Raw genomic sequence first — 25,591 nt, 5'->3', positions numbered from 1 at the left:
CTTTCTTTTCATTCTCCTGCGGTTTAAATATCTTACAGTAGATTTTATCGTTATATTCTTCGGCTGAAGGAAACGATCGAAGAAAATTCTTGAGAAGGAGAGATGATGATTTGTCGTTGGAAAACTCGGTCGCACCTCGATCTCTCGCGAATGTTTCAACAATTTTCTTGTTCAATTTCGTTCGATCGTAGCCTACGGATAAGACTAGCAGCGAGCCGCGGTTCGTTCGCTCGCTCGTCGATCGGTGAAAGTGAAAAATTCATCCAAGCTACGTACGTACACGTGTGCGCTAACACCGCTAGTCTTTGTGTTTCGGATTACGCGCTTATGCGTGCACTTATCATTTCTCTATAAATTTTAATATTACGTATCATCGATAAATCGTATGCGCCCTCGTCGAATCCTCGCTAGGTCGATCGACTCTTATTCCTCCTGCAACGCTGGATACCATCGAACTTGGGTAAGTTTTTCGATAAAATTTTATAACGGGTAGCTAAGTTCAACAAGAAATATCTATATCTATATATCTATATATACATATCTATACATGTATATTGTTTTCTCTCTCGTTTATTCTAAGTTATATATAAGTTTATTCGCAAGTAGAAAGAGTCGACGTAAATGTACATTATTGATATCTTTCAAGAGAGTAGAAGAGTATCAAAGGTTTCGGTAGATTTCTTTCGAAACGATAAGCGCTCTTGGGAACGCTGTTTTATGCACGGTGCCACAGGAACCACTCGGCTTTTATCTACAATAATCTCGTCGTCGAGTGGTACTCGCGAGAAAATTAGATGCTTTTCGGTGGTAGGAGCTTTCGTCGTTTTCGTCTTCTTCAATGAAATCAATTGACCCCTTCTCTCTTCTCCCTCCCTCGTTCGTTGGAGCTTTTAGAAATTCGTCCGCAGCTAAGTGGTGACCTCCTTTTCATTTTCAAAAAAAGAAAAGAAATAAAATTTCGTTGGAGATTTCTGGTAAAATGTCTGGAAAAACAAGTAGCTTTTGGGTGTACCAGAGAACGAATGGTACAAGGAATGAAAAGGAGATCCAGTTATTTTTAAAGAAAGGAACCAACCACTCACCTCCGTCTTTAATTTATCTTCCTCCTTAAGTTATTCGTAATATAATTCTTTTCTTGTTTTTTTTTGTTCTTCCTGTTGCCCTTTTTAATTTTTTCTTCTCCCATTTCATTTTCTTATCGAATTTCGGCGAGATCTCGCTATTTATTCTCTGCGATATAGAATATCATTCGCGAGTTAATATTTAAATATGGATTGAAATATTTAAGATGAAACATTTAATCCGGTTGATCATGAAGGTCGACTCGACGTACAACCCAACCCGGTCTGGGATAATCGAAGCAAGGAACGATTCCAGTTTTAATCCAGCGCCGCGATAAATTGCAGAGACCTTCGATGCCGTAATCGAATCATACGCGAGTCGAACCAAGAGAATTTTCTTTGTCCACAAGGTGACATCCTTTACATGAGCGTGCAGCGACTTTATATTATTTTATATTATATAAATTTGTTAACAATCAAGAATTGTTTGTTCTATGTAGCGCGGATAATACGTATCGTAATGCTTTCGACTTGCTGCCCGGTCCATAAGAATTTCTCGTGGGTTCCCTGACTACTTTACGAGTCTATTATTAATTTATTTTTTAAATCGGGGAAACGTACGCGCGCGTCTCAAAAAAAAGAAGAAAAAGAAAAAACGATCGATAACTGGGCGAGAGAGATCAAGAACGAATGGAAGGGGAGGTCCGATTGTTTCAAACGATCGAACGTTCGGCAAAGAATTCGAAGAACTAAACTTTGCGAGGACAATAAAGTTTTGATAATTCGGTTCGAATTGGACTGACCACGGAGGAAGGAAAAATAATTTCTATTATTCTTACCACCTTTTACGAGATGTTCGTTGGTCTACGCGCGTCCTGATTTTAAATATGGTATAAATATTCTCTCGATTTTTTATTTCACGCCTTTTTATTTCATGGCTCGTCCCGTATCCGTGAAAAATTACGCCTACGTCTACGTATGTACCGGAGTGTAAATAAAAGAATAGATCCCCGGAGAAATTGCGAGACAATACTCTTCTTTGTACTCTTCTTTGTACACGAATGGTTTCAATCTACTTCGTCCAGCTTCCGAGAGAGAGAAAGAGAGAGAGAGAGAGAGAGAAAGAGAGGGACCGTTATTTCTAGGTTTACGAACGTACATGCACAGTAGGACGAGTAGCACTCGCGGCGATTTTCTCACATTTCGTCGGCTTTTTATCTCTCTTTCTCCCTTGTGCATCCGTCCGAATTGTCCTATATCCACCTATAACATGTCATACCCCTAGGATTCATTTTATTTCGATCGAGTTAACGGTACGTGGAGCGAAACGAGGTCTATAGAGGCGCGCCACACCGGTTGCCAGGGATCGAGCTCATTGTCAGAGAAACTTTCGCGCTTTCCATGCCTACGCATGTCTTTGCGTTCTTGCTCGTTACGTAACGATCGATTTCGTTCGAATCGCGTTGGTTTTTTTCTTTCTTTTTTTTTTCCTCTCTTACGGACGGAACATCATTTTTATCGTCTCCATAAACGTTCGTCCTTCGAAATATACCATCGAATCGTAGACGCTTACGAGGAAGTAAGTACGTACCGATATGTACCAATAGTTTTTATTTTCAAACGGCAGTAATAATAAAACTTATCGTCCGTCTCGTCCACCTCCTCCTCCGTCGTCCTCGTGGTGCAAAGTCTTGTTTAACGATCGATAATACCCTTTATGGAGCACGACTTTAGATAAGGAAGGTTTACAAGTACCGTCGCGTTTCGCTTGTGTCTCTATTCGTGCGATATATTTCTTTAAAGGAGGGCCGAGAGAAAAAGGCAGAGAGAGAGAGAGAGAGAGAGAATCGGTATGCGTATTAATATTTTCTGGACTAGTCTGATGATGTTCGCTACGATCGCAGCCTTTTGGAAGACGGGGAACCGTGCGACAGCCGTATCTCTGCCAATCGGTGATACTCATCGCGACGTTTACATCATCCTCCGTCCACGAAAAAAAAAGAAGAAGCTTCACTTCGTGAAAATCAGGCCACGTAAAGCACTGGTCCACGAGATTTATCTAAACTTTTAAGCACTTTCCTCATCCGTACCAAAAAAGCAATGTAGGATGAGAGAGAGGGAAAAATACGCAATGTCTCTTTTTTTTCCTTCTTCTTCTTCTTTTCCCTCAAGTGCCAAAGATCCAACGGTTGAAACGAATTTGTCCTAAACAATATCTGGATGGTTGGTTACGAAGGTGAAAAGAAAATTGTACCGCCGTGAAAAGGATATTGATACCTGGGATTCTACGAGAAAGACGGATATCGATGGGAAAAAAAGAAATTCGATTGCACGTTCGACCGCAGCCGCAATTATTCTTCGTTTACGAAGAAGAGGAGGAGGACCAGGAGGAGGAGGAGGAGAAACGTGGTACCTACGTACGTGTCTCGAGGATGACTTTGTAGAACGAGGAAAGGAACATTTTTTTCGTCGAATACAGGAAGAGGAGAGACTAGTCTTCTTTTTCTTTTTACCTTTTTACCCGTGGAATCATCCTAGATTATAATCGTCGATACGAACGTGCATGCGTCGCGTGTATGCCTATACCCGGGAAGGCAACGTCTTACCTTGACCCAGCACTTCCGGCTTTCGCCTCGCACAACTGGCTTTGCGTAAGCTGCTTGCCGCGATGCGTTTTATGTTTCTCTTTCTCTCTCTCTCTCTCTCTCTCTCTCTCTCTCTCTCTCTCTCTCTCTCTCTCTCTCTCTCGTCAGGTGCACGTAGACAAACAAACGTATCCAATGTGCGTACTCGTTAAAATTATATCACAACGCTCGTGTTACCGCATTGGTAAGAGCAGTCTCGCTTGTCGGGGATCAGATCGTGATAAAAGTGAGAAAGCGATATCGTCTAATTAAAACGAGTCATTGTTGTTAAGTCGAAATAAATCCAATTTTTGTCCACGTTGTATTCGTTGAGAATCGCACGACCTACGAGACGCAAATTTCATCCTTCGTACGGTCGCCAATAACATCGGTCACGCTGCAAACTCGTCGCGCGACGAGTCAGACAGACGTTCTGCTTCGATCCGGTTAGACGTGTTGCGAAACAGGTGCGAATTTCCGTTCAGATATTTATTAATTTCCGGTCTTTGCGATCCGCCCTCGTTTCCGCGTAGTAATTAAATCTCTGCCAAATTTATGTCGCGACTCGGAGGGAAATGATTCGTTGTCCCATTTTTCTTTTTTTTTTTTTTTTCTACGTTGGCCCGACAAGAATGAACGTTCCCCTTTTATCCTCGTATTTATTGCGAAATAATGGATGCGAAAAATTATATTCGTCAACGACCAAACCAGCAAGTAAGTATCCACGCGCTTTAAAACGTTTTTGCGTAGCGGCTATCCAAGTCACTCTTTGCTTCTCTGGCGCAAAGGGACGAATAAACGAATTGGCCTAGCTCGATTACTTTTTGATCGATTGAATGACAATGACGTTAAATTTACTTTATCCGAATTATCAGACCAATTTTCAATCTGTGGAGAGGGACGTTGGTAGATGGATTTTTCTTTTTGGTAGATGCAACTATAAGTCGCGTCTCATCTTACGTACGTCGATCGTACGATTTCCGCGTGCAATCTTAAGGTTTCTCGCGGAAACCTTGCTACGCCGTACGAAAGAATGGCAATTTCTCTCTCTCTCTCTCTGTCTAAAATTCTCTTTCGGAGCAAGCTATCTTTTTCCTTTAATTTCCAGACGTTCGCGATATCGTGGAAAGTCGAAAAGAGACGCATCTCGCATGGGAATTCGTTTCTTTTTTTACGGCAACCATTGATCTCTATCACACATATACATATTCGTGTTTATCCGAGAACTTTGCTTTTCCGTGCGAGCGACCGACCAAGAGACGTCGATCTCGAGCACGAATGAAAACGAATTTGAATGGGTCGAATATTTTTACATTTTGCTAAAGTAGAAAGAAAGATCGGATTTGTTCAACGTTTCGTTTCTATGAAAAAGAACGAGGATTTTTTACTTGCCAACTTGTTTCTTTTCTTTTTCTCTCTCTTCCTCTTTTAAAACTAGAGGGAGATCGTGTAAAATACGTTTCTCCCTGGAGGGAATCGAGTCGGTAGAAAAATTCCCGCGCGTCTGGTACCGAGATAGTTGGATAGATAGATAGATAGATAGAGAGAGAGAGAGAGAGAGAGAGAGAGAGAGAGAAAGAGAGAGACGAAATAAATTGTCGTCTGGAGACAATTTCGCGTGGCCTGGCCGTGGAGTTTTCCGCTACGAAACGTTGAGTACTTTCGACCGTACGAACTTTACGAGGACAAGTTTCTTCTTTCACGTACGAATTTAAGTACGCACACGGTCTGAACCGTGTGCTCGAAACTGCTCGTAGAAACGAAAAGCGCTATGTGTACATACGTATAATCCTAGCTCGATGCGATGCACTATTCTATTTTATGCAAATGCCACGCCGTCCTTTGGCTCGATCCTCCTTTCTTTTCTGTTGTTTTTTCTTCCCCTCCCCCCGCTCCGATAAGAAATCTAAATCTGGGGATACTCTTGCGTATAAAATAATGATATTTCGTTAACCAAACACGTTCGATCGTTTTACGTAATTTGGAATTACGTAGCTGAGTAGAAAAGACGAAGGGAAGATTAGAAAAGGGAGGAAATGAAGAGAGTCGTCGACGCAAAGGCAGAAAAAAAGGATTTTCATCGATCCTTTCTGCTCTTTTTCCCTCGAGTTATCCAAAGGTAAGGTAATCACCCTTCGATCGCATCCTGGGACATTCTTTCGAACGAAAGGGTCGTTTCCAGCGAAAACTCGCTGCTCGCCGACCAATCTTTTTCTCTTCCTCTCCTTCCTCCTCCGTATTCTCACGGTCCAGTCGACCGACACGTGGCACGAATATTTTTTAAAAAGTCTTCAGGCCATTTCTTATTGAGAATCTTAAACACGTTTTAGACATGTGCGTGACACACTTGGCTCTTGCCTGGCATCTCGACTGCGTCTCGTCGACCAACGTTGGACGACGCGCAACCATCGCTCTCCATCGACATTATTTGCCCTTTGATCTTTCTACGTCCTTTTTTTAATAATACGATTCGACGAATACATGGACGATTAATTTTTATTTCTCTTAATCCCATCTTATATTATATCATATTTCATTTTTTATTTTTTGATCGGGATTCGATGGATCACCGACAATTTTTGTCTCCGGGCGACGAAATTTCGCACATAACAATGTGCCAAGTTTAAGCGTCGCGGACGTCTGATAACGTCTTTGTAATTTTACTTCGCATGTACTACTTGCGAGTCATAGGAAGGAAAATAAATAAAAAAGTCCAACGTCGTATGAAATAATGCGCGGGTAATTATCCCAACTATATTTGATAAGGTCGAAAAGGAGGAAAAGGAAAGATAGAAGAAGCTTTCGACAAATTGGATCTCGTCATTGGAATCGACCCGGCATCGCGGGGACTCCTGAAATTCTTCTCGCGGAAGTCCTTTGTGTCGCGAACTATGGGAACGAAAACTTGACGCTACGTTGCGCGCAAAAATAAGGATTTTATATCTCCCTGCTGCAACGTACAATATTATGAATATAACATAACGAATTCGCTTCGTCGAATATTTTCTTTGGACGATGATCGATGGATAGATGGAAGGAAATAAAAGAAGAAAAGAGAAACGTAAGTTTTCGACCGGACATTTTGGCATCGCTGCCAAAAGATTCGAGCGAAAAGAGAAAAATACACGTACACGGGTAAGCCCGGTTTCTTCGTCGTCATTCTCTTCTCGTTTGTCTTATATAGGAGGCGTCAGCGCAAATGGACACTATTCCTGTGAATTTTGGCCTACATGGCCGACGGAGATTATTCGAACTCCTCGATTATTCGAGGTCTTCGAAGTTCGATCAGCATGTGAGTTAGATTAACGTCCTCACGCGTTTTTCTATTATGTTGACGTGCCACAGTCGGGCCATCGCTAGGACGAGCGATGAGGCGTACCTCCACGTGGTTGCCCGTGGGCATATACCGTAAGGTGCATGATGAAATCGTCCTCTCGGTTCGTCCTCCGGGCGTCTGGGATTTTTTCAGGCCCTGCACCGGAAGCGTGGTTCGCTAGAAAAGTTTAATACCATCTTGGCGGCCAAAGTCGATAAAGGAGAAATCCTAAGAAGCGGCGCGCCCCGTAAAGCCACGAAGGCCAGCAGTATCTGTATTATATAGGAAAGAAATTTTGGAAATGGTATTTGCACAGGTAGATGGTTCCAACTGAAGGCAAGCATGACGCTTTCGCTCGGGCTTGGTATTTACGGTTCAGGAGTTTCATCCACAAGAGGGTGGGAAAGAGAGAGAGAGAGAGAGAGAGAGAGAGAGAGAGAGAGAGAGAGAGAGAGAGAGACAGAGGAAGGACATCGCGCTTGTGGGCTTGCCTCACTGTTATGTCTAACGATCAAGACGAGCATTTTCTGGCGATTGAAAAATTCCTTGGCAATTTCCCTTTTGGTCAAGGGGAAATTCGAAACTCGCTCGCTTTCGTCCGCTCTCTCGCGGTGGTCGTTGCATAAGATCCTGTCGGAGGCGACGAGACGTTTCGCAAAGCGTCACGTTTCACGGTAGACTCGTAATTACATCGTCCGAGATTGTTCATTCATTTTCGCCAACTCCTTTAACGATACTCTTTACCTTCTGTTTAATAACTATTCCAAATTACAAAAAAAAAAAAAAAAGAAAGTAGCGAAGAACAAGGTCTATTCTAAATGAGGATAAATCGGGAAAATAATGCGGTCGATACATTTTTCTCGGATACGTTTATCGATCGAAATAAAAAGGCCGCGACCGCGAAAAAGAATCTACGTGACCATCGACAACTCGGAGTACGGTTAAGAGCGTAAGGGCTCCTGTGTCATCGGAGACAAGTCCATGGCGCGAGAGGGGGGAAGGAGGGGAAGGACGACACGACGAAAGGAACAGAACGTCGTCGACCTATGGCCGTCTTGCGCGGTACACGAAGGAACGAGTAGAAAGATGGGAAGAAATAGCGTCGGTGCTGGTGCTGGTGCTGCTGGTGGTGGTGCTGGTGGTGGTGGTGGTGGTGGTAGTGGCGATGGTGATGGAGGCGGCGGCGGCGGCGGCGGCGGCGGTGGTAGTAGTAGTAGTGGTGGGAATGGATCAGAACCGAAGCGTTACCGTCTCGTCAGTCGGCCCGGAAACGCGGAGAGCTCGTTCTCGATGCGCGAGCGCGCGTGCGTTCCGTCGCGAGGACTTTCTCTACACGTGACTCGTCCTTTTTATTATTTCTTTAGCCATCGCGAGGTGGGTGTATACCGGTCCACAGCGAATGTGCGAGGAGGGAGTAAAACCAGGAGGGATTATAATTATAGAGAGTGCGTCGAAATGGCAAGTGCGCGTCAATGTTTGAGTTTATGTGCGTGTGCGTGCGAGTGAAAACCGACCAAAGTATATTATTTCGTGGATACGAGAATGGTCAGCTTCAAGAGCAACAACGTGACCAGGTAGTCACAATGATATAATACCTTAATAAGTTTTCGACTTTGTACTCGATATTTATTATCTGCTGGGATAATAGATAAAATCGAATCGTATGGGTACGGTTGGTTCGCGGGCAGAGATATTCGCGTCGATTTCAAATTTCGTATTAATATAATTATAATATTTTCTTTATTTAAAATATTTCCTCGCATCTTAATATTAAGATGTGTTTATTATCAATTAAGATCCTTCAACGTCGCTCTCTCCCTTCTACTATCCTCGTCACATATCGTCGTCATTCCGAAGCCGTGCGCAGTACCTAGTCGCGTTTCAACCATGCGTTCCAGCATTTCCCGAATGGCGTGCCCCTTCTACTACCATGGCGCGCGCGCTTGTCCTTTCTCCTCGCATATCATCCTTCTCAACGTATGCATCCTATGCAACGTACGCATCAACGTATGCGCCAGGTGTACGCGTGTATTCGATGATTCATCCCGAGAGAGCCTTTATTCGAGCGCATTCCTCTTATTTTATTCCTTTTGCTTTAACGATCATTAAGAGTTTTGCTCTTAATCCTACTTTCTGTCGATCGGGTCGATGCGAACCTAACTAAAAAAAGTTTATCCTTTTTTTTTTTTTGTTTTAAAGTTAGGCTCGCATCGACTCGATCGACCGAAGCTTATTTGTTACGTTGCTCGCGGACCTTTTAATCGTTTTCTCTCTCTCTCTCTCTCTCTCTCTCTCTCTCTCTCTTAAAACCAGCTGCGTCTTAGTTCGAAAGTTTCTCCTCTTATCTCCTCGATAAACGATAAGCGAGAATCTCTCGTACCCGAAGCATAAAGATTAGTTTTTTAGCTGCAGATAAGAATAACCGTCTCGAAGGAGCCCCCTGCGACATATCCGGTCTCACAGTCGGTTCCAGTCAATGATTCGATATTCGTTGCGCTTTCGTCTTTCCTACGTGACTATATTTTCCTATCTCGGTATTAAGTGCGTCGTTCGTTGTAAAACGTTAGTAAATGAATTTTTTATTCGACTTTTATAACGTAAAAGTTGATCACTCGCTAAGAACGCTTTTGCGTGCGGGTAAACAAAATAGGATGAGATAATCGTTTAACATCGCGCAACGTTTCTTTTTCTTTCTCTCTCTCTCTCTCTCTCTTTCTCTCTGTCTCTGTCTCGTAATCGTAGGCAGGTGCGCTGAAAACTTTCTTTTAAAGCTGCTCTATACCGTTAGCAAGTACGCTTTCAGTTACAGTTTCTTCCCTGGGGAAAAACCCGAATCCGTGGAGACATTTTTACATCCCGACGACGTACTTTTCTCGAAAATTTTCACGAGAAAATGCGTCGATATCAAAGATTTCTCCTTTATCCTCCACCGATACGAGCTTGTGTCTATTTGTTTCTTTTCTCTTTTTTCCAACGGTCGATAAGGAGAAACGCTCCTTTGGCAATGTTGAATTTTCTAAAAGATTTTGTCAATTTTCATTTGGAATTTTTGAAAAGGCAACTTTTTTTTTTAATTTTACTTTGCTCCGTTTATACTCGAAGATACGCATCGTACGAGATAGTTTTTCGTTTATGCGAGGGAGCTCGTCGGAACGATAAGTCGGAAATCTTTTTTATCAACTTGTTCGAGAGTCGGTAATAGCAAGGAGGTATGAAATATTTAATAAGCTCAATATTTTGCTCGCCGTTTCAGCGAACAACCAACGTCACATTGTCAGGTGACTGGAGTTCGACGACCTTCACCGAATCATTTTCATGATCATCGATCTAGTCATTCGCACAGACATGAAGCGCTGTCGGTCGCTTATCGTTCTCCACCACCCTTACGACCGTCGTTATCGCCTTCGCTACCAACACCATTGGCATCAGCAGCAACAGCAGCATCACTACCATCGCCGCCATCACCACCACCACCACCACCACCACTACCACCACCACCGTCGTCATCATCATCGTCGAGCGTCGATCCTACAGCGGTGCAGCGCGGTTGCGCCTTGCATTCGAGGTAGGTATCGCAACGAGGAGGGTTTAATTTTTCATCGTCTCGCTTTAGCCAAACTCCCATGATCCTTGCTTTCACGTATTCCTATAGAATTTGATTGTGTCGATAGTAACGAAAGAAGTTGTGAATTGGAAGGAAACGAGATGAAACTTTCCGTAACGAACGCTCGAAACTAATTTCGACGGATAAGTCGTTTCCATGGCGTTTTTAGCGAATCTTTCCAGGAGGCCAAGCTAATTGTCGAAACTTTTAAATATGAGTAAGCCGACGATAAGTGACGTCCATTAGCCGGCACTGTAAAAGTTTGACCAAAGAGTGATATTGATATACATAGGTTTTTGATAGGCAGCCGGGTGAGGGCCTTGCAATGACCCCCGTCGCTGAAACGTATTTCTCGCCACCCGTTTATTCGTTTTCATTTCACCGTTTTTCCTTCCTCGATCGTTCGATCCATGCGAAAGAGCCAGAGAGGAGGGACGCTTTCATCGCCGACGAGCTTTTCCCTCCTCCTCCCTCCCCCATACTTTTCCACCCTTCGACGTTACGCTCGATCGAGTCCGCGACCTACTCCGACGATTTCCGACTCTTCGTCGTCGTCGTCGTCGTCGTCGTCGTCGTCGTCGTCGTCGTCATCGTCGTTGTCGATCTAACAAAAGGAAATCCTACCTATGGAAAATCCTCTTTAAGGGGCAACTACCTCTACGAACGTAAACATGAAGTGCCGTGTTACGTGATAACCTCCCTATTTTTACCTAAACGAGGCTAGACGCTTTATCCGTCGAGAAATTATCTCAAATTATCGCGGTGTCTTTTTATTTTTTAATTTATTTCCTCGATGGGCCACTCGTCGAGTTGTTCGAGTTCGAAGTTGCTTTTAGCAAATTTCTGATGCTTTTCTCATCTTCTTGTCATCCTTTTATACCAAGTGTAACGAGACTTATTTATCAAACGATGAAACGTTGAGCGACGTCGGAATAATTATCACGGATAGGGAACTGGCATATCTCTTAGCATATTTTACACGCTTCTTGGAATACCGTTCGTAATTACCACCGTAGTTACAAGGAGTTTCTAAAGTTTCTCGTAGCATTGGCTCAAGACTGCCATTGAAACTCGACGTTATGAATATACAAATTGTTTGCAACGTATTTCTACGAACGTAGGAAATGGACGGATTCTCTTAAAATCGATCATCAAGAGCGCGCCGTGTATCCGTGGAGGGATGTGGGGGAAGGGGGAGAGAGAGAGAGAGAGAGAGAGAGAGAGAGAGAGAGAGAGAGAGAGAGAGAGAGAGAGAGAGAGAGAGGAAGAAATGGACGGACGTGGTGATAACTCTAATCTCCAGCAAAGGAGAATACAGGAAGCAGGGATAATTTAATGCTCGTTTAATTCCCTTATCTCGATTCCCTCGGTGAGCCGCATAGTACAGCGGTCGTTTTCTCTTTCCCTCCCTCTCTCTTTCTCTCTCACTGTCACAAAGGGCATCAGCCTGACATCCAAAGAGAAGGTACCCGGGTGGTAAAGGACAATGCGCCGTCGGCAATTTCCAAGGGGGCGCCACGAGGGTTGGAACGTGAAAAGAGTGAGAGAGAGATGGAAGAGGGTTGGGGTCGTGGTAGGAGATCGGAACGGAGGGTGAAAGGCGCATGCCAGTTGTGCCCTCGACGCGTTACGAGCCGGCCAACTCCGGCATTTTCTTTTCTCCCGCACGCCCAAAAGTCTTCGCGAAGATCGTCGTCGTCGTTTTCGTCGTTGTCGTCGTCGTATTCGGACGACGTTTAGTACTCTTTTAACGGAGCGTTCGTAACGAAGGATCGGTGAATAAACATTCGCGTATACATTATAAAATTTGTCTTTCGGAGCTCAGACGCCTTCGTACGGCCGTCGACCTTACGAACGATCCTTCAGGACGAAGAAAACTATTTCGCTTACGATCGCGACTACGATTTCGTTTGGTTGCTTCTCCATTATAGTTCCATCGTTATCGATTTCGTCGCTGGAATTCGAAAGAAAATTTATCTCCTTCGATGCGGTATTTTTTCTCTAATCGAATAAGATTCTGTCATTTTATATACGTTCTCTGTAAGCTTAATAGTTTCGTCAGTAGTAAGATCAGGTTCTGAATTTTTCATATGCGCCGATAGAGTATCTTTTTTCAGACGATGACGAAGATATAAGAAATTCGATGAGGAAAGAACGAGAGGAGAATGGCCTGGCGTTAGCGTATCGAGACGCGGAAAGTTTGCGAATCGATGAACTTGACGTGTCACGCCGAGTGACGCGAGCGTGCGAGAGTATTAGAAAGAAAGAGCAACGAAGCGTTTCGCTCAAAGTTATGTCCGTGAATAGAGCTTGATCTCTTATGGCTATTTCTCCTCCTCCTTTTCCTCCTCCTCCTCCTCCTCCGACGCAAAGTTTTTCAATCGCGTCTCCCCCGAAAAGTCTCGTCCTAGACTTTACTCTAGGGCATTTATACCCTTTCCACCCACCACAATCTTTCTCCAGACTATAATTTCAACCCTTTCCTCCCTCGTATACGCCTTCTTATTTCCCCTCGTCTTCGTCTTTCGTTTCATTCGTCGTATTACGCGAATGCGCGTTAATTGGCATATTGTCGAAAAGTGGAACAGCGCGAGTTTTTGGCCTTTCAATCCTTTCAGCGGATCCTTTTGAAAGAATTTTAAAATGAAAGAATTCGACTCGATTTCACATTTATTTCAATAAATTTCGCACTCGTATAAATTCTTTTTGGAAACGATTTAGATGAATTTTAAATAAAAAAATAATAAAAGAAAGATGAGACGGTTGATTACATAGGAGGCAGGAGGATAAAATAAAACGACGTAAAGTACGTAGGTTAGGGGTGCAACGAGGGAGCGCATGTTATGCAAGGGGATGCAGGGATACATTGTTGACCTTGTCGATCGTTCCTCACTCTTTCGTTCTCGCGGTCTAGGGCGCTCGAAACCCACCATTCGTTTTCACCCTTTTTCTACTATATCTTTTTTATTCCAACGGCGCTTGTCTGTCGTCACAAGTCTGGATCAAAGACAATTCTTTTTCTCCTTCTTTTTCTTAAAGGGGACGACGCGTTAACGTTCTTTTCGTTGTTCGTCTATCTCTCGAAGCTACGACGACGGTTTTCTTCCCGATCGTATTATTATTATTCTTTTTTTTCTTTCTTAATACGTACGCGCTTGTCTTCGCCCTTTTTACGAGTAACATACTCGTATATCATTTTTGACGTCAAAAGTTGGCTCGAAAGTTTTCGTTGACTAATACTGGGAATCGATTTCAATTTTGCATCCCGTACGCCAAGAATACAGTAGGATATAACAATATATTATCGCTGACGCGATCTACGACCACGCGTACACGTACTTATTCTCGTATAGGTATATCGGTGCTGAAAACCACAGTGAAGGTCTTTGTGAATTAACTTACGAGGGTGGCATATAATTTTCCGGTGGTCGTTACTAATACCGGGCTTACGCCCGTGTTACGTCGATGTTATGTCGATGTAAAGATTTGCTGCGCGGTCACCTGGAACGAAAACGAATTCCTCCCCCTCTTCTCCCCTTCCCACCTACCTAAAAATTACGCGCCACGGTGAACCTTTTTATATATACGCGGAAACTCTTCTTCCGTCCGACGAAAGGCATGCTCGGTTAGACGTAAAATAACGCTATGCCGAATAGAAGAAAAAAAAACCGATCGGTCGACTCTTTAATATTAATTTAATAGAACGCGCAAAGCCGATCCTTCGTTAAACATCTCGAGACAATAATAATATTAAATTCTTGAAATATTATATTTAGGCATCAACTGCGCGCGAAAAATGTCGAGTAAAGTTGATACTTTTCGTGAAAATTCTCGAGCAATTACTCGTGGGAATATGCTAGTATCCGTCAAGAAAAGGCGCGCGAAGCCGGAAGATGCGTCTTAAGCGATTCTGCGAAAATGTAGCAACGACGAAGTCAGAGAGAGAGAGAGAGAGAGAGAGAGAGAGAGAGAGAGAGAGAGAGAGAGAGAGAGAGAGAAACAGAGTAGAAAGAAGAAACAGTGGATTACCACGAAGTTTTCGTTCCATGCGTTGTGAAAAGCACGATTGGCAACATGTTCACGTGCCTCTGGAATTTCCTCGAATGGTAAGAAATCATTTTGTCGATTAATTTCTGTAATAACAATTAATCATTCAAAATAAGTAGTAGAAAAGAAAATGAAGCGAGATCTTTTTGTTCTCTTTCCTACGTCTCGTGTAGGAGAAATTTCTTGAGAAAACAATCCTTTAGAAAATATTTTCATTTTGAATAATTCAAAGTTGCCGGGAATACGCGATCTTTATAAATTTTCAATCGATTAAATTATTCATTCAAAGTATCGATTTTATATTTAAAAGTACTATCGAACGAGAGGAACCAATGGTAGGAACCTACGAGACTGTTTTACGCGAACGATTCAACAAATGAGGGAATGGACGAGATTTTGAGTGCATTCCGTGCGCTCGGCTGACAGCAATGCGAACTTGATTTTATCTTATCGGCCAGGAGCTTTCATCCTGAAAGTTTTCGCCGTTATCGATGCATCATCCCGTTATTCTTCCTCCTTTGCAAAGGGAATGGCCTCGTGTCTCCGGACCTTTATAAAGTGGAAAACGATGTCACGTGCTACCAGTCATTAACCCTTTTCTTTTAACAAGAGAAATAGATAAAGAATCTTTTGATCGCATATTTCGAACAAGATCGATGACGAACGAGAGAAAATCTATTCCAAGAAAGATTTTCTTTTATTTCTTCTCTGCAAGGTCGCTTGACAAGAACGAGATGACTAAAACGTTTCACTCTTATCATCTATTCGAATAACGAAGCTTATTTGGAAAAGCGAATATCGATTCGTATCGCTTTTCATTCTATTGGCGCCGTATTTGGACTCTTGGATGCGATCTGACGTAGGTATAGGTATAGGCGTACTAAAATTGGAAAAGGAAAGGAATAATATTCATATCGTACGTTCGTTTTTCCATCTTCGTTTCTGCGAAGGGCACACGAGAGAGAAGAAAAGGCAGCTTTGGATCTCCCTCCCTCCCTCCCTATCTACTTCCTTTCGCCGATTTAATCTCAGCAACGACTCAGGTACTCTACTCGCTCGCGGTCGCGAATCCAAGGACCGAGGCAGAAACGGGTTTTCTATTAATTTCGGCAAATGCGTTAAAGCGCGCATATCTACCTTTCTTCACCATCCACCATATGCAATATTATTTATTATTGCTCTTGTAGAAGCAATTTCCAAACCATTCCGTGATATACAATTGTATATCTCTCGTGGAAAAGTAAATCATTTGGAAGACGCTGCTTGATAATAGTCTCTTTGATAATAGCTCCTCGTTCCCATCCATCGGAGTTTGGACTCGCATCTACATATGGTATTGATTTTAGCATCAAGGACCTGTCCTGCTGCCGGCACAAAGGACTATTTCTAGTATATTACGTGTATGCATACGTGCAGAAACAGCCACTTTTACTCGGACTACATGGACTGCGCATACATGTAATAGGCGAGCAATGGTTTACCCATGTAAATCCTTGGAAGACTCGTTAGCACTTTGAGTACGGTCTCCATTAAGATTTCGCTATATATCCCGATTTCATCAAAGAAATAAAACTAAAGAGGGAAGGATCAAGGAAGTGAAATTGAAAGAAAATTTAAAGAAATTTAAAAGAGGCCAATCCGACGAAGATAAAAGCAAATGAATAAGAAGCGATTTTTACCAAAGAATGATTCTTAAACCTTACGAAAGATTCTCTTTGCGGCTGATCGCGACAAAAATATGGTATTGGTATCCGGGTGCTACGAAGAAAGAGAAGCGCTCGTCGTTAGGTGTTAGAAGGAAAGGAAGGCATTATCGATTAAGACGTATCATATCGCCGTCTGGAAATAAGGTCTTCCTCCTCCTAAGGCGTCCTCGTATGGTTGTCGCGAATCGAAAGAATCGTCGAGATGGCGAAAGTTCTTTCGTTCTTTTTTCTTTGTTTTCTCTCTTTTGTTTACCTCTTTTTTATCAGACGCGAGCTTAGAGAATAAAAGTTTGTACAATCGATGGATCTAAATAATCCTGCCGAATTTCTCTTTAAAATAAAAGGAAATATTTCTAGGCGCATTTGTCTCTTCTTTCGACTCTTCCCTTTACTTCACTTCGATTTTACTTTACTTCGTTTCTCCTTTCTCTTTTCTATACCCGTGTTTTGTCTTTATCCATCTTTGTATACTTTCTATATCTTGCTCGTCTAGCTGGAGTTATGGATATTTCCGATAAACGCCGCGAAAAAAGGAACGTCATATATAAAAGGCGGCACGATCGTAGGTGGGAGCACGCGACTTTGAAAAATGCTTCATCGACTTCGTCGTCGAGAAGGTCGTCGTTGCTTCGCGAGAGAACGATAACTCTCTCTCTCTCTCTCTCTCTCTCTCTCTCTCTCTCTCTCTCTCTCTCTCTCTCTCTCGCGTTATTATTTCCTCCCTGTGAGAAGAATTGCAATATTTCTTTTGAACAATAATTCCGTCGAGAGAATTATTATTTAATTGCTAATTTTTATTATTCCAGGCTGTACGAAACAGCCGTCTTTTGATATATCGAACTGGTTATTGTTCCCGGCTGGAGCATATATATATATTCATATATATCGGAATTGACGCAATTACATTTCCGAATGATTCAGGATGAAACGATGCGACGGGAAGTTGACCGATTGAGATAGAGATTAATTCTTGTCGCTGCGGACGATCCTGTTCATTATTTTTCGCCTAAGGCCGAAACGAGAAGGGCCAGATGCAACCTAATCTATTTTTTAATGATAAAGTCGTATTATTGTCGAGAAGTAATCATTAACGTACAAAATTTGAAGATTCCCTTGATTACCAAAACCACAAATTCTTCCTTAGATTTCGTCAAGATTTTTGTCAACGCGAGCTAGCTTCGCCGTCGCAGTGGTTTGCGCTTGCAAGTATACGTATTCTAAAGGGCCAAATCATGGTTGCACCGTAGCGCGTCGCATCGCGTCGTACCGACCTAATTCCTATTGCTCCGCCAGATTGCCGAAGTATCATCAGAGATGTCTTTGTTTCTATATATTCTTTCTATCTTCGATCATATTAGAGTTAGAGTCCTGTTTTGTCCAAAATTCCAAAATCAACTTGATCAGGATTCTCGATCGAACGAGCATATAAAACGCTTCTTTTCTTACTCAGATAAAACGCTCTTATTTCTCTTGATCCTTCATCTAAAAACGTCTACAATTTCGGAAAAGAGTTTATACGAGTATTTACAATTTCGTTCGTTCGACTTAGGTACAACAGAAAAAAATTATCACTCAGAAAATAAGCAAAGGCATGAAAGTAAAGTGGATTTCGTGTTAGCCTGTACATTACGCTTTTATTTTCCTCAATTCCCCTTAGGACTGGAATTTCTCTAGGAGGAGCAACTTTATAACTAGCCGCCGCGTCGGATTACGTTAGAACCGGTAATACCGTAGAAAGGATTATTTAATGCGCTTAATTAAATTTATTCCCAACGCTTAATAAGAATGTTATTACACTCCGGTCCGTTATTCTTCTCTCAGGCCTTTAATAAGACGCTTTAACAATTATAACTTTTTTCCCTTTTTTTATGCGCTTCGAGCTAATCAAATTCGAGCTAATCGATTTTTCTTCTTCGTCCTTTCATTTCTTTCCTTGCCAAATATATTTTTCTACGTTACTTAAATAGTACGATTTTTATACTTGGATGTATACTTTCTATTCTCGAGACTCTGTAGAACGAGCCTCAAACTCGAACGAGTTTCGAAGGGTCTGCTAGCTTTTTTCAATAGCATCGGCGTAAAAAAAAAAAAAAAACTAAGTCACGTTCACACAGCGCTTCTATTGTTGTAAAATAAGGTCGAAGCTGATGTGCACTTTAAGGTAAAAAAGGAAAGAAAGGGAAAAAAAAGAAAAGAGGAAAGGAACTACCATCCCCATCATTCTCGAGATAGCGAATGAAAAATCTACTTGAGCGGACGCGACCAGCAAACTCGCTAAATTCGATTCATTCTTCTTTTTCGCTCATCAAGTAACGTCCATTATTTATTCCTTTCAATGATTTCTCATTTAGAATGGGCGAGAGTCCATTTCGATTCTGCCGACTCGGGATCATTCGATCGATCGTCAACTCTTTTTTAGGAGCGACTTTAGAACGCACGTAATAAAATATATTTGCCAGGTAACAATGGTTCAGTATGGTTCAATGATGATCGCACATACCTACGTATTTCTCTACGACAACGATCGAACTTGCTCTTCTGTAAACGCAAGATTATACGCAATATTCGTGTAATATTCTTCATCCTTTTGTAATCACCAAAAATATATTTATCGACTCTATCTTTATTTTTTTTGTTTCAGGCTCGAACACCCGGTGACCACGTCCAACCCCGGGATGGACGGCAAGAAGGTAGAAAAATAGTTTTACATCAAAAGGAAAAGAAAGAGAAAAAGAAAGTATATATATATATATATATATATATATATATATATATATATAGCGCGCTTCGTAGCGAAACTTGACGCTGAAACAACCGGAACATACCTAGTTTTACCGCGTTCGCCGATTCGACGAACATTTTAACAAAACATACTATTTTTTACTTTCTCAATAAGAAAAGAATATTCAGATACACCACGATAAATCACGCATTCGAGGCTAATTTATAGAAAATAAATTTGCCTATACTGATCATTTTTTTGTCGCGACAAAATAAACGTATATCTCGATGCATCAGTACCTTTCTCTTCAAATATTTTGTTAAACAAGACGCGCGCTCCGTCATTTCTTTTTTCTTCTTTTTTCTGTTGTTCCAGCGTTGAGAAGAAAATGTTAAAATCAATAGGATAAACACCGTGATGCGGTGTTCCGTAAATCGACGAACGTATGCGATCTTAAAAGGGCTTTGAATTAGGACGAATCCATATGTTGCCTGGAGGAGGACACGCCATGTTCGTTGGTCGGATCAATCGCGTGTACCATTGATCGCGTATTTACCTATAGATTAAATACGGGAGGGGATAATAGGGATGCTATGTAAAGCAAAGAAGCAGCATAAAGCAATGACCCTGCAATAGGACCATTTGATTACGACACGCCACCGCGCATATGGTTGCTTTCAAATACCATTGAAAGGCTCCAGCACGACGACGCGGCGGTTGTGCGTTCATCCAAAGTCTGTACGGTTTGTTGCACGTCCTAACCACGTAACAGGGAGGAAACTCACCATTAAATCCGGTTCCGCATCGATCGAGTTTAATCCATAAGATAGAGAGAGAGAGAGAGAGAGAGAGAGAGAGACAGACAGTGAATTTTAATCACAAAAATAGTAGTGGATCGATTGTTTTATCGCCAACGATTACGAACGACTGTTTTCGTTATTGTTGCTACTTTTTCTTTTTCTTAACCCTCCTCCCTCTTCCCTGAACTTCGTCCCTTAGATCGTCCAAGCGACAACGGCAGTCGTAGCGGTGGGCCAGGTGCGCAACAAGAACAACGATGCTACGGGATTAGCGGCTTCCGTTTCCGGAATCCGTCGACGAAGCGGACCCCAAGGATTGCGATCGCCCGCTGCGAAAAGACCCCTATCAGCCCCGGTTGCCCTGCAGGGCTGGTTACACAAGCAGGGCTCCGAAGGACTCATGCTTTGGAAGAAACGCTGGTTCGTCTTGTCGGAATATTGTCTTTTCTATTACAAAGGTCAGTCGCACTGCCAAGTTAAATACTTTTAAATACGACCACGTAGTTATATGTCTGACGTCCTAATGACAGAGTAATTATAAAAGGCAACATAGTATTTTTATACACGCTACTTATCTCAAACTACTTCACATCATATCGTTTTCTTTATTTACCAATCGTGAGATATCCCTCAAGGGTTCCTTTGATGGAAACTTGAGTTTCTGCTTGGTAAGATTCGGCAATCGGAGATATGTCTACGGGGACGGATTACGAGGCGATCAATGCACAGACGCTGTTTGCATCTATTAACTTTAGTTATATCAGATTCGTCGAGTAATACTCTTAATTAGCGGCGTTTACGGCCCTCTAGAAGGGCCGTAACTTCAAAGTTTAACCGATAGAGAAGAGTACTATATTCCTCTGTACCAACGTAAGAATTAATTTCGTCATGTAATCGACTTCGTTTCGGCTCCTTTTCAACTTTTTAACGAGTCATCCAAACTCTTACTCAAAGAGCCTTGAGAATTAACAATTTTATCATTTTATCGCAAGACACAACCTAAACATTAAACGTCTCTCGTATTAGCCTTCTATCGAAACGTTAGCGTTCCCATTAGAAACTTTCCATTGAGTTTTCTTTTTTCTTCTTTTTTTTTTTTATTTCTTTCTTTTCCCTTGTTTTTTTTCCAAGCATTTGAGAAGCCTCTCTTCTTTTTGTATGCAGTAAAATCGCCTCGAGGTAGGATAAAATATTTGCCGGTAAAACTCGTACGCCACGAGATGGTTAGCTTGAAAAACCCTGCTACATCTTTTGACGTCCAAGCTTTCGGATTTTAATTTCCAACTTTTCTTTTTTCTCTTTTCCTCCACCACCGCCGGGCCCCTTCCCCAGAAAGAAGAAAAAGTCTTTTTCGCGTTACTACGTAGTTTCCCCTCTGGTCGGCTTATCTCGAAACACAAAATCCTTCACCGTAGACGTTTTCTATTCGTATCTATTCGTATTACGTGCCACATATCGATGGTAGACATTGAAATGTGGCATAGCAACGATAACATTCTTTATCCCTCTTTTTATTTTTTTCATCTTCTTTTCTGGAGCATTTCTTTCTCATTTTTGGAGATCTTTTTTTTTTTGCCATTTTCCACGTTGGCTCGAACGGTCGGAGCGAACGGTAAGTCGAATCTAGGAGAAAGAGCACGTCGTTTAATAATGCACGTCCCAAAGAGAGCCTCCACTTTTCCCCTTCCATGTCGCGTCCGCGAGTTCTATTCTTCCGGCGATCGATATTTTTATATGAGCCTCACCGTAGGTCCAGAGGAAGAGAAACTCCTGGGTTCGATACTCCTGCCTTCGTATAGGGTTACCGTTTGCAGACCCGAAGACAAGGTCAACAGGAAGTTCGCCTTCAAGGCTGAGCACGCGAACATGAGGACTTACCACTTTGCCGCGGAGAGCCGTGAAAGCATGAATCAATGGGTAAACGCGCTCACTCTGGCGACCCTTCTGCAGGATCCCAGTCCGTAAGTATATCTATTCTATTTGAATAATCGATCAAGCTGGAAAAAGTAAAAAGCTGCGGTTATATAAAATCTGCACCGTCTCGCGAATCGATAAATTTTATTATCGGACACATCGTCGATCGCGAATACACCAAAATACTCGTGTCGCGTGCATGATAAAATTGTTTTCTCTTCATTTCGAACGAGAGGTGTAGGTGTTGTTCGGCTTACTTCAACTAATCGATAACGTACATCCTACAAGAGTACACATTCCAATCATTCATAACATACGTTCGCAAGTAATTACAATCTGACCGTCTGACCGTCTGACCGTCTGCGCTCGTTGGTCAAAGTTTTGCTTCGCAAAATTGTCGATTTTCAGTTCGACCTAAGGGTTCTACATAGAAAATAACCGAATTGTCTCGGTCGGTTTAATTCGGCCTAGTTAAAACTCTATTTCGATGTAACGAAACTTACGTAATAAATTTTGTAAAGGAAGAGAAAAATCCAACAAGTATCTTATTCGTAGGATTTTTCATCCGTATTTTCTACTTATGATAAGAAATATAATTAGACGTTTATTACGTTTTAGCGGAAGGGGCGAAGCTGCCGTGGTCATAGAGATAGGAGGACAACCGGATGGTGAACGAAGCGCTAGACCAAGCGTTTCTTCGATCTCCTCCGTATTGAATCAAAGTGCCGACGACAGTGACTCCGGCTTTCACGGTTTTCTATCCCGAGACGATCCCAGTCACGCGTCCAACAACAATTCCAGCCCTAACAGCGTCAATACTGCCTCCTTCCCGAATCTTAGTGGGAGTAACGGTAACGGAAATGCCAACAACAACAATCTTAAGGACGTTCAGCACGTACCCAATGGTTGGCCACAACAGTCCCCTCAATACGGTCAATCAGGCTCGTCGCAACATCAACACTCGCAGTACTGTTTCTCTGAACATTCTGTTTCTCAACAAGGTCACTCTCATCAACATCAAGCAATGTTGCATCAGCCACATCAGAATGTCCCTCAGGTTTATCAGCACAAGCAGCAACAGCACCAGCAGCAACAGCAGCAACAGCAACAGCAACAGCAACAGCAACAACAACAACAACAACAACAACAACAACAACAACAACAACAACAACAACAACAACAGCAGCAGCAGCAGCAGCAGCAGCAACAACAGCCACATGTTGGTCAGATTAATGTGCAAGCTGCCCAATCTACGCCTCGAAAATTTGGTCAGCCTATATACGCCAACGCACCGCCGAAACCCAGGAGGCTAACCGACGGATCCAATGAGTATTCCACTCCTTCCCCTGAGCCAGGTTATCGAAGATCTCCTGTCTCGCCAGACGTTACCCTAACCAGCAAAAGTCCCATGTCCGATTACGATAGGAACAGCATCATTTATGCTACCGGAATGAATCAGCCGTCGCAACAAAGTTTAAGGACGGACAAGTCTGGCTTGAATTATGGTTATTGTCAAGTGCAATCAACCGAAAGACGTACTCCTGACACTTACGGACGAAGTGCGAAGCCTAGACTCAACAGAGGAAACGGCGACTACGAAGAGGTGTATGGTATACCTCAGCTTTATCAGCGACCAGCTGGACCTGTTGTTGGATATACCAAGGGAAATGCACCAGCTCCCATACCTATTCCCACTTACGCGCAACATCAGCAGATGCATCAACAACAGCCACAAATTCATTCGCCAGTAACGCCGCCCAATGGTACTGAAATTCTACTTCTTTCGGTTATATTTTAAAACTTTAATGGGCCTTCTCTTTCGATCTATCGCATTTATATTTCATTTTATGCCGCAATTAGTTTTACCCATTTTCTCCTCAGTTCCCATAATAAGACAGCCAATGGCCCATCAACTACCACCACCGCGACCTCACAGTGCCGATTTTCTCGAGTACGAAGCAGCAAGAAGACCTCAGCAACAAAATCTTGCGCAAAACGAAGGTTCTTTGAGTCAACAGAAACGCCCCCAAAGGCCTAAGTCGAGTCTAGATATAATGAACCCATCGGATGCGACTAACGATGGTTATTATTATTCCGAGGAAAGGTTGGTATAATTAATGAGATAAGAAATCTTTTTGTAAGCTTTTATTATAAAACATCGTAGAAGAGACATTTTGCATCTGTTTTAAACAGATACGCTGCACAAATGCGTCAATCAGCGGTGTATCTCCATCAAACGCCTCAGCATCATCAACAACAAAGAAACCAATCGCTATCGCGGGCCACCGTACCATCAAAGATACCGACGATCCATGATAGAAACGGTGATATTAGAATGGCTACTTTGCCCGATTCTTCTTGTTCCACTTTGAGACGTTTGCAGCGAGAGCATACCCATCAACATAATATATCTGGTCAAACGTTGCAAAGACATAATGAGTGAGTCACGCTATTAGCAAGTAGTTATTACCCGTTATGTAATATACGGTATTGCACGAGAACGAGCTAATAGAAATATTTAATTTTTCTATTTAGAAATGTATCTTCATTAGATATTCGATGCTATTGTTGATGTGCGTCCGTGTGCGCACACTCTTGTTTCTATACAGATTGTCCAACCCAGACGCAAAGATGAGAAGATCTTTACGTGAAAAGATCTACGAATCAAGTGCTCGCAATACATTGACACGCGAGTACGAATCGTCGATGAGTTGGAACAGATCTTCCTCTCATTCTAATCATGGAATTAATACGGCACAGTCGTGTCAGTCCGCTCATAGCGGAGCCAAACGATGGGTCGAACAGCAACAGCAACAGCAACAGCAACAACAACAACAGCAACAACAACAACAGCAGCAGCAGCAGCAACAATTTTATAGATCTGCATCGGCACGTTTGCCAAGGTCCCGACATCCTGCCGCTTTGGACCAAGACGAGGATGATTACGGTGGACGGTCTTCCGCGGAACAAGATACTCGCGATGGCGAACGAAAAATTCAACAGGTTTGCCTAATTGATTTAACAGATAGTAATATATGCATTTTCAACGCCGATAAAATTTGGAAAGCTTGACGCAACGATCATTGCAGCGAGAAGAGTCAATGAAGCGTTTGCTGGAGTGGAAACAACGCATGTTACAATCTCCCCTAACGCGAAAACCATCCGGATCGTTGAATCGGAGCAGAGCACAGAACGAGCTGTCGAATTATTATAAACAGCAAGCTCTTCTAGACCTGGCAGCTCACGAAGCTTCGGTAACAGAAGCTCGTCATTCGCGAAGAAAGGAGGAAAGCCACAGGTCACACGTTAGAAGCAAAAGTTCCGATGGTCGAAGAACCGTCACTTCCGTGTCACGATACAACAGTTACTCGAGCGACGACGAAGGTAGGGACAATTCCCAAAAACTTATTATTTAATCGTGGCCTCGTCATTGTCAACGTATCGAGGGATATGATCGTTCCTTTTCAACCAATACGAATGCGAATCATTTTCAATAGAACTCGCTTACAAATCCCTCGAGTACGTTGCAATTGCGAGGTTGCTTTAATCCTTGGTAGAATAGATTGTATCGCGCTGAGATTATTTGCAGATTCTAACACCTAATATTTAATCGCTTTAACACACAATTTACAATTCACTCGTAAACAAGACACAAACGGTTGAGTGCTAAATTAGATACATATATGTCTCTAATTTATTTTATACATGTAGCGCGTTTTAGGGCGCTCCACATAGATCCACGAGCTTGGTTTGAACAAATCCTCGTGTTGATTAATACATATTCATGTAATTATTTT

General features: G+C 42.5%; 1 protein-coding gene and 1 long non-coding RNA gene across 21 annotated transcripts in view; one reads left to right on the top strand and one right to left on the bottom strand.

Moving 5' to 3' along the window:
• The window catches only part of LOC124954391 (serine-rich adhesin for platelets-like), a 59,632-nt gene that overhangs the window by 3,973 nt on the left and 30,068 nt on the right, over window positions 1–25,591 (top strand). For 12 of the 19 annotated variants that reach the window (XR_007102541.1, XR_007102540.1, XR_007102538.1 and 9 more), the window contains exons 1-10: window positions 9,463–9,563; window positions 10,255–10,566; window positions 19,000–19,048; window positions 20,080–20,338; window positions 21,631–21,841; window positions 22,413–23,557; window positions 23,676–23,898; window positions 23,988–24,233; window positions 24,404–24,797; window positions 24,884–25,178. Coding sequence is in view for 12 of the 19 variants with exons in the window: in XM_047507278.1 (XP_047363234.1) it covers window positions 9,478–9,563; window positions 10,255–10,566; window positions 19,000–19,048; window positions 20,080–20,338; window positions 21,631–21,841; window positions 22,413–23,557; window positions 23,676–23,898; window positions 23,988–24,233; window positions 24,404–24,797; window positions 24,884–25,178 (3,220 nt within the window). In the remaining 7 variants the exon portion in view is untranslated. Of the gene's footprint in view, window positions 1–8,213; window positions 8,576–9,462; window positions 9,564–10,254; window positions 10,567–14,389; window positions 14,712–18,999; window positions 19,049–20,079; window positions 20,339–21,630; window positions 21,842–22,412; window positions 23,558–23,675; window positions 23,899–23,987; window positions 24,234–24,403; window positions 24,798–24,883; window positions 25,179–25,591 lie in introns of those variants that run through there. The other 7 variants (XM_047507272.1, XM_047507273.1, XM_047507276.1 and 4 more) reach the window with 7 other exon arrangements.
• Window positions 568–3,305, bottom strand: LOC124954424. 2 transcript variants are annotated; one of them, XR_007102545.1, is made up of 3 exons: window positions 1,901–3,305; window positions 1,083–1,230; window positions 568–923 (listed from the first exon to the last, which is right to left on the bottom strand). It is a non-coding gene; the product is annotated as an uncharacterized LOC124954424 (long non-coding RNA). The 2 variants fall into 2 exon arrangements; XR_007102546.1 differs by having other exon boundaries at window positions 1,904–3,305.

The sequence above is a fragment of the Vespa velutina genome, chromosome 15 (genome assembly GCF_912470025.1).
Source record: "Vespa velutina chromosome 15, iVesVel2.1, whole genome shotgun sequence".
Taxonomy (NCBI): Eukaryota; Metazoa; Arthropoda; class Insecta; order Hymenoptera; family Vespidae; genus Vespa; species Vespa velutina.
The sequence above is the reverse complement of the archived record's forward strand: the minus strand, read 5'-3'. Positions and strand labels throughout refer to the sequence as shown.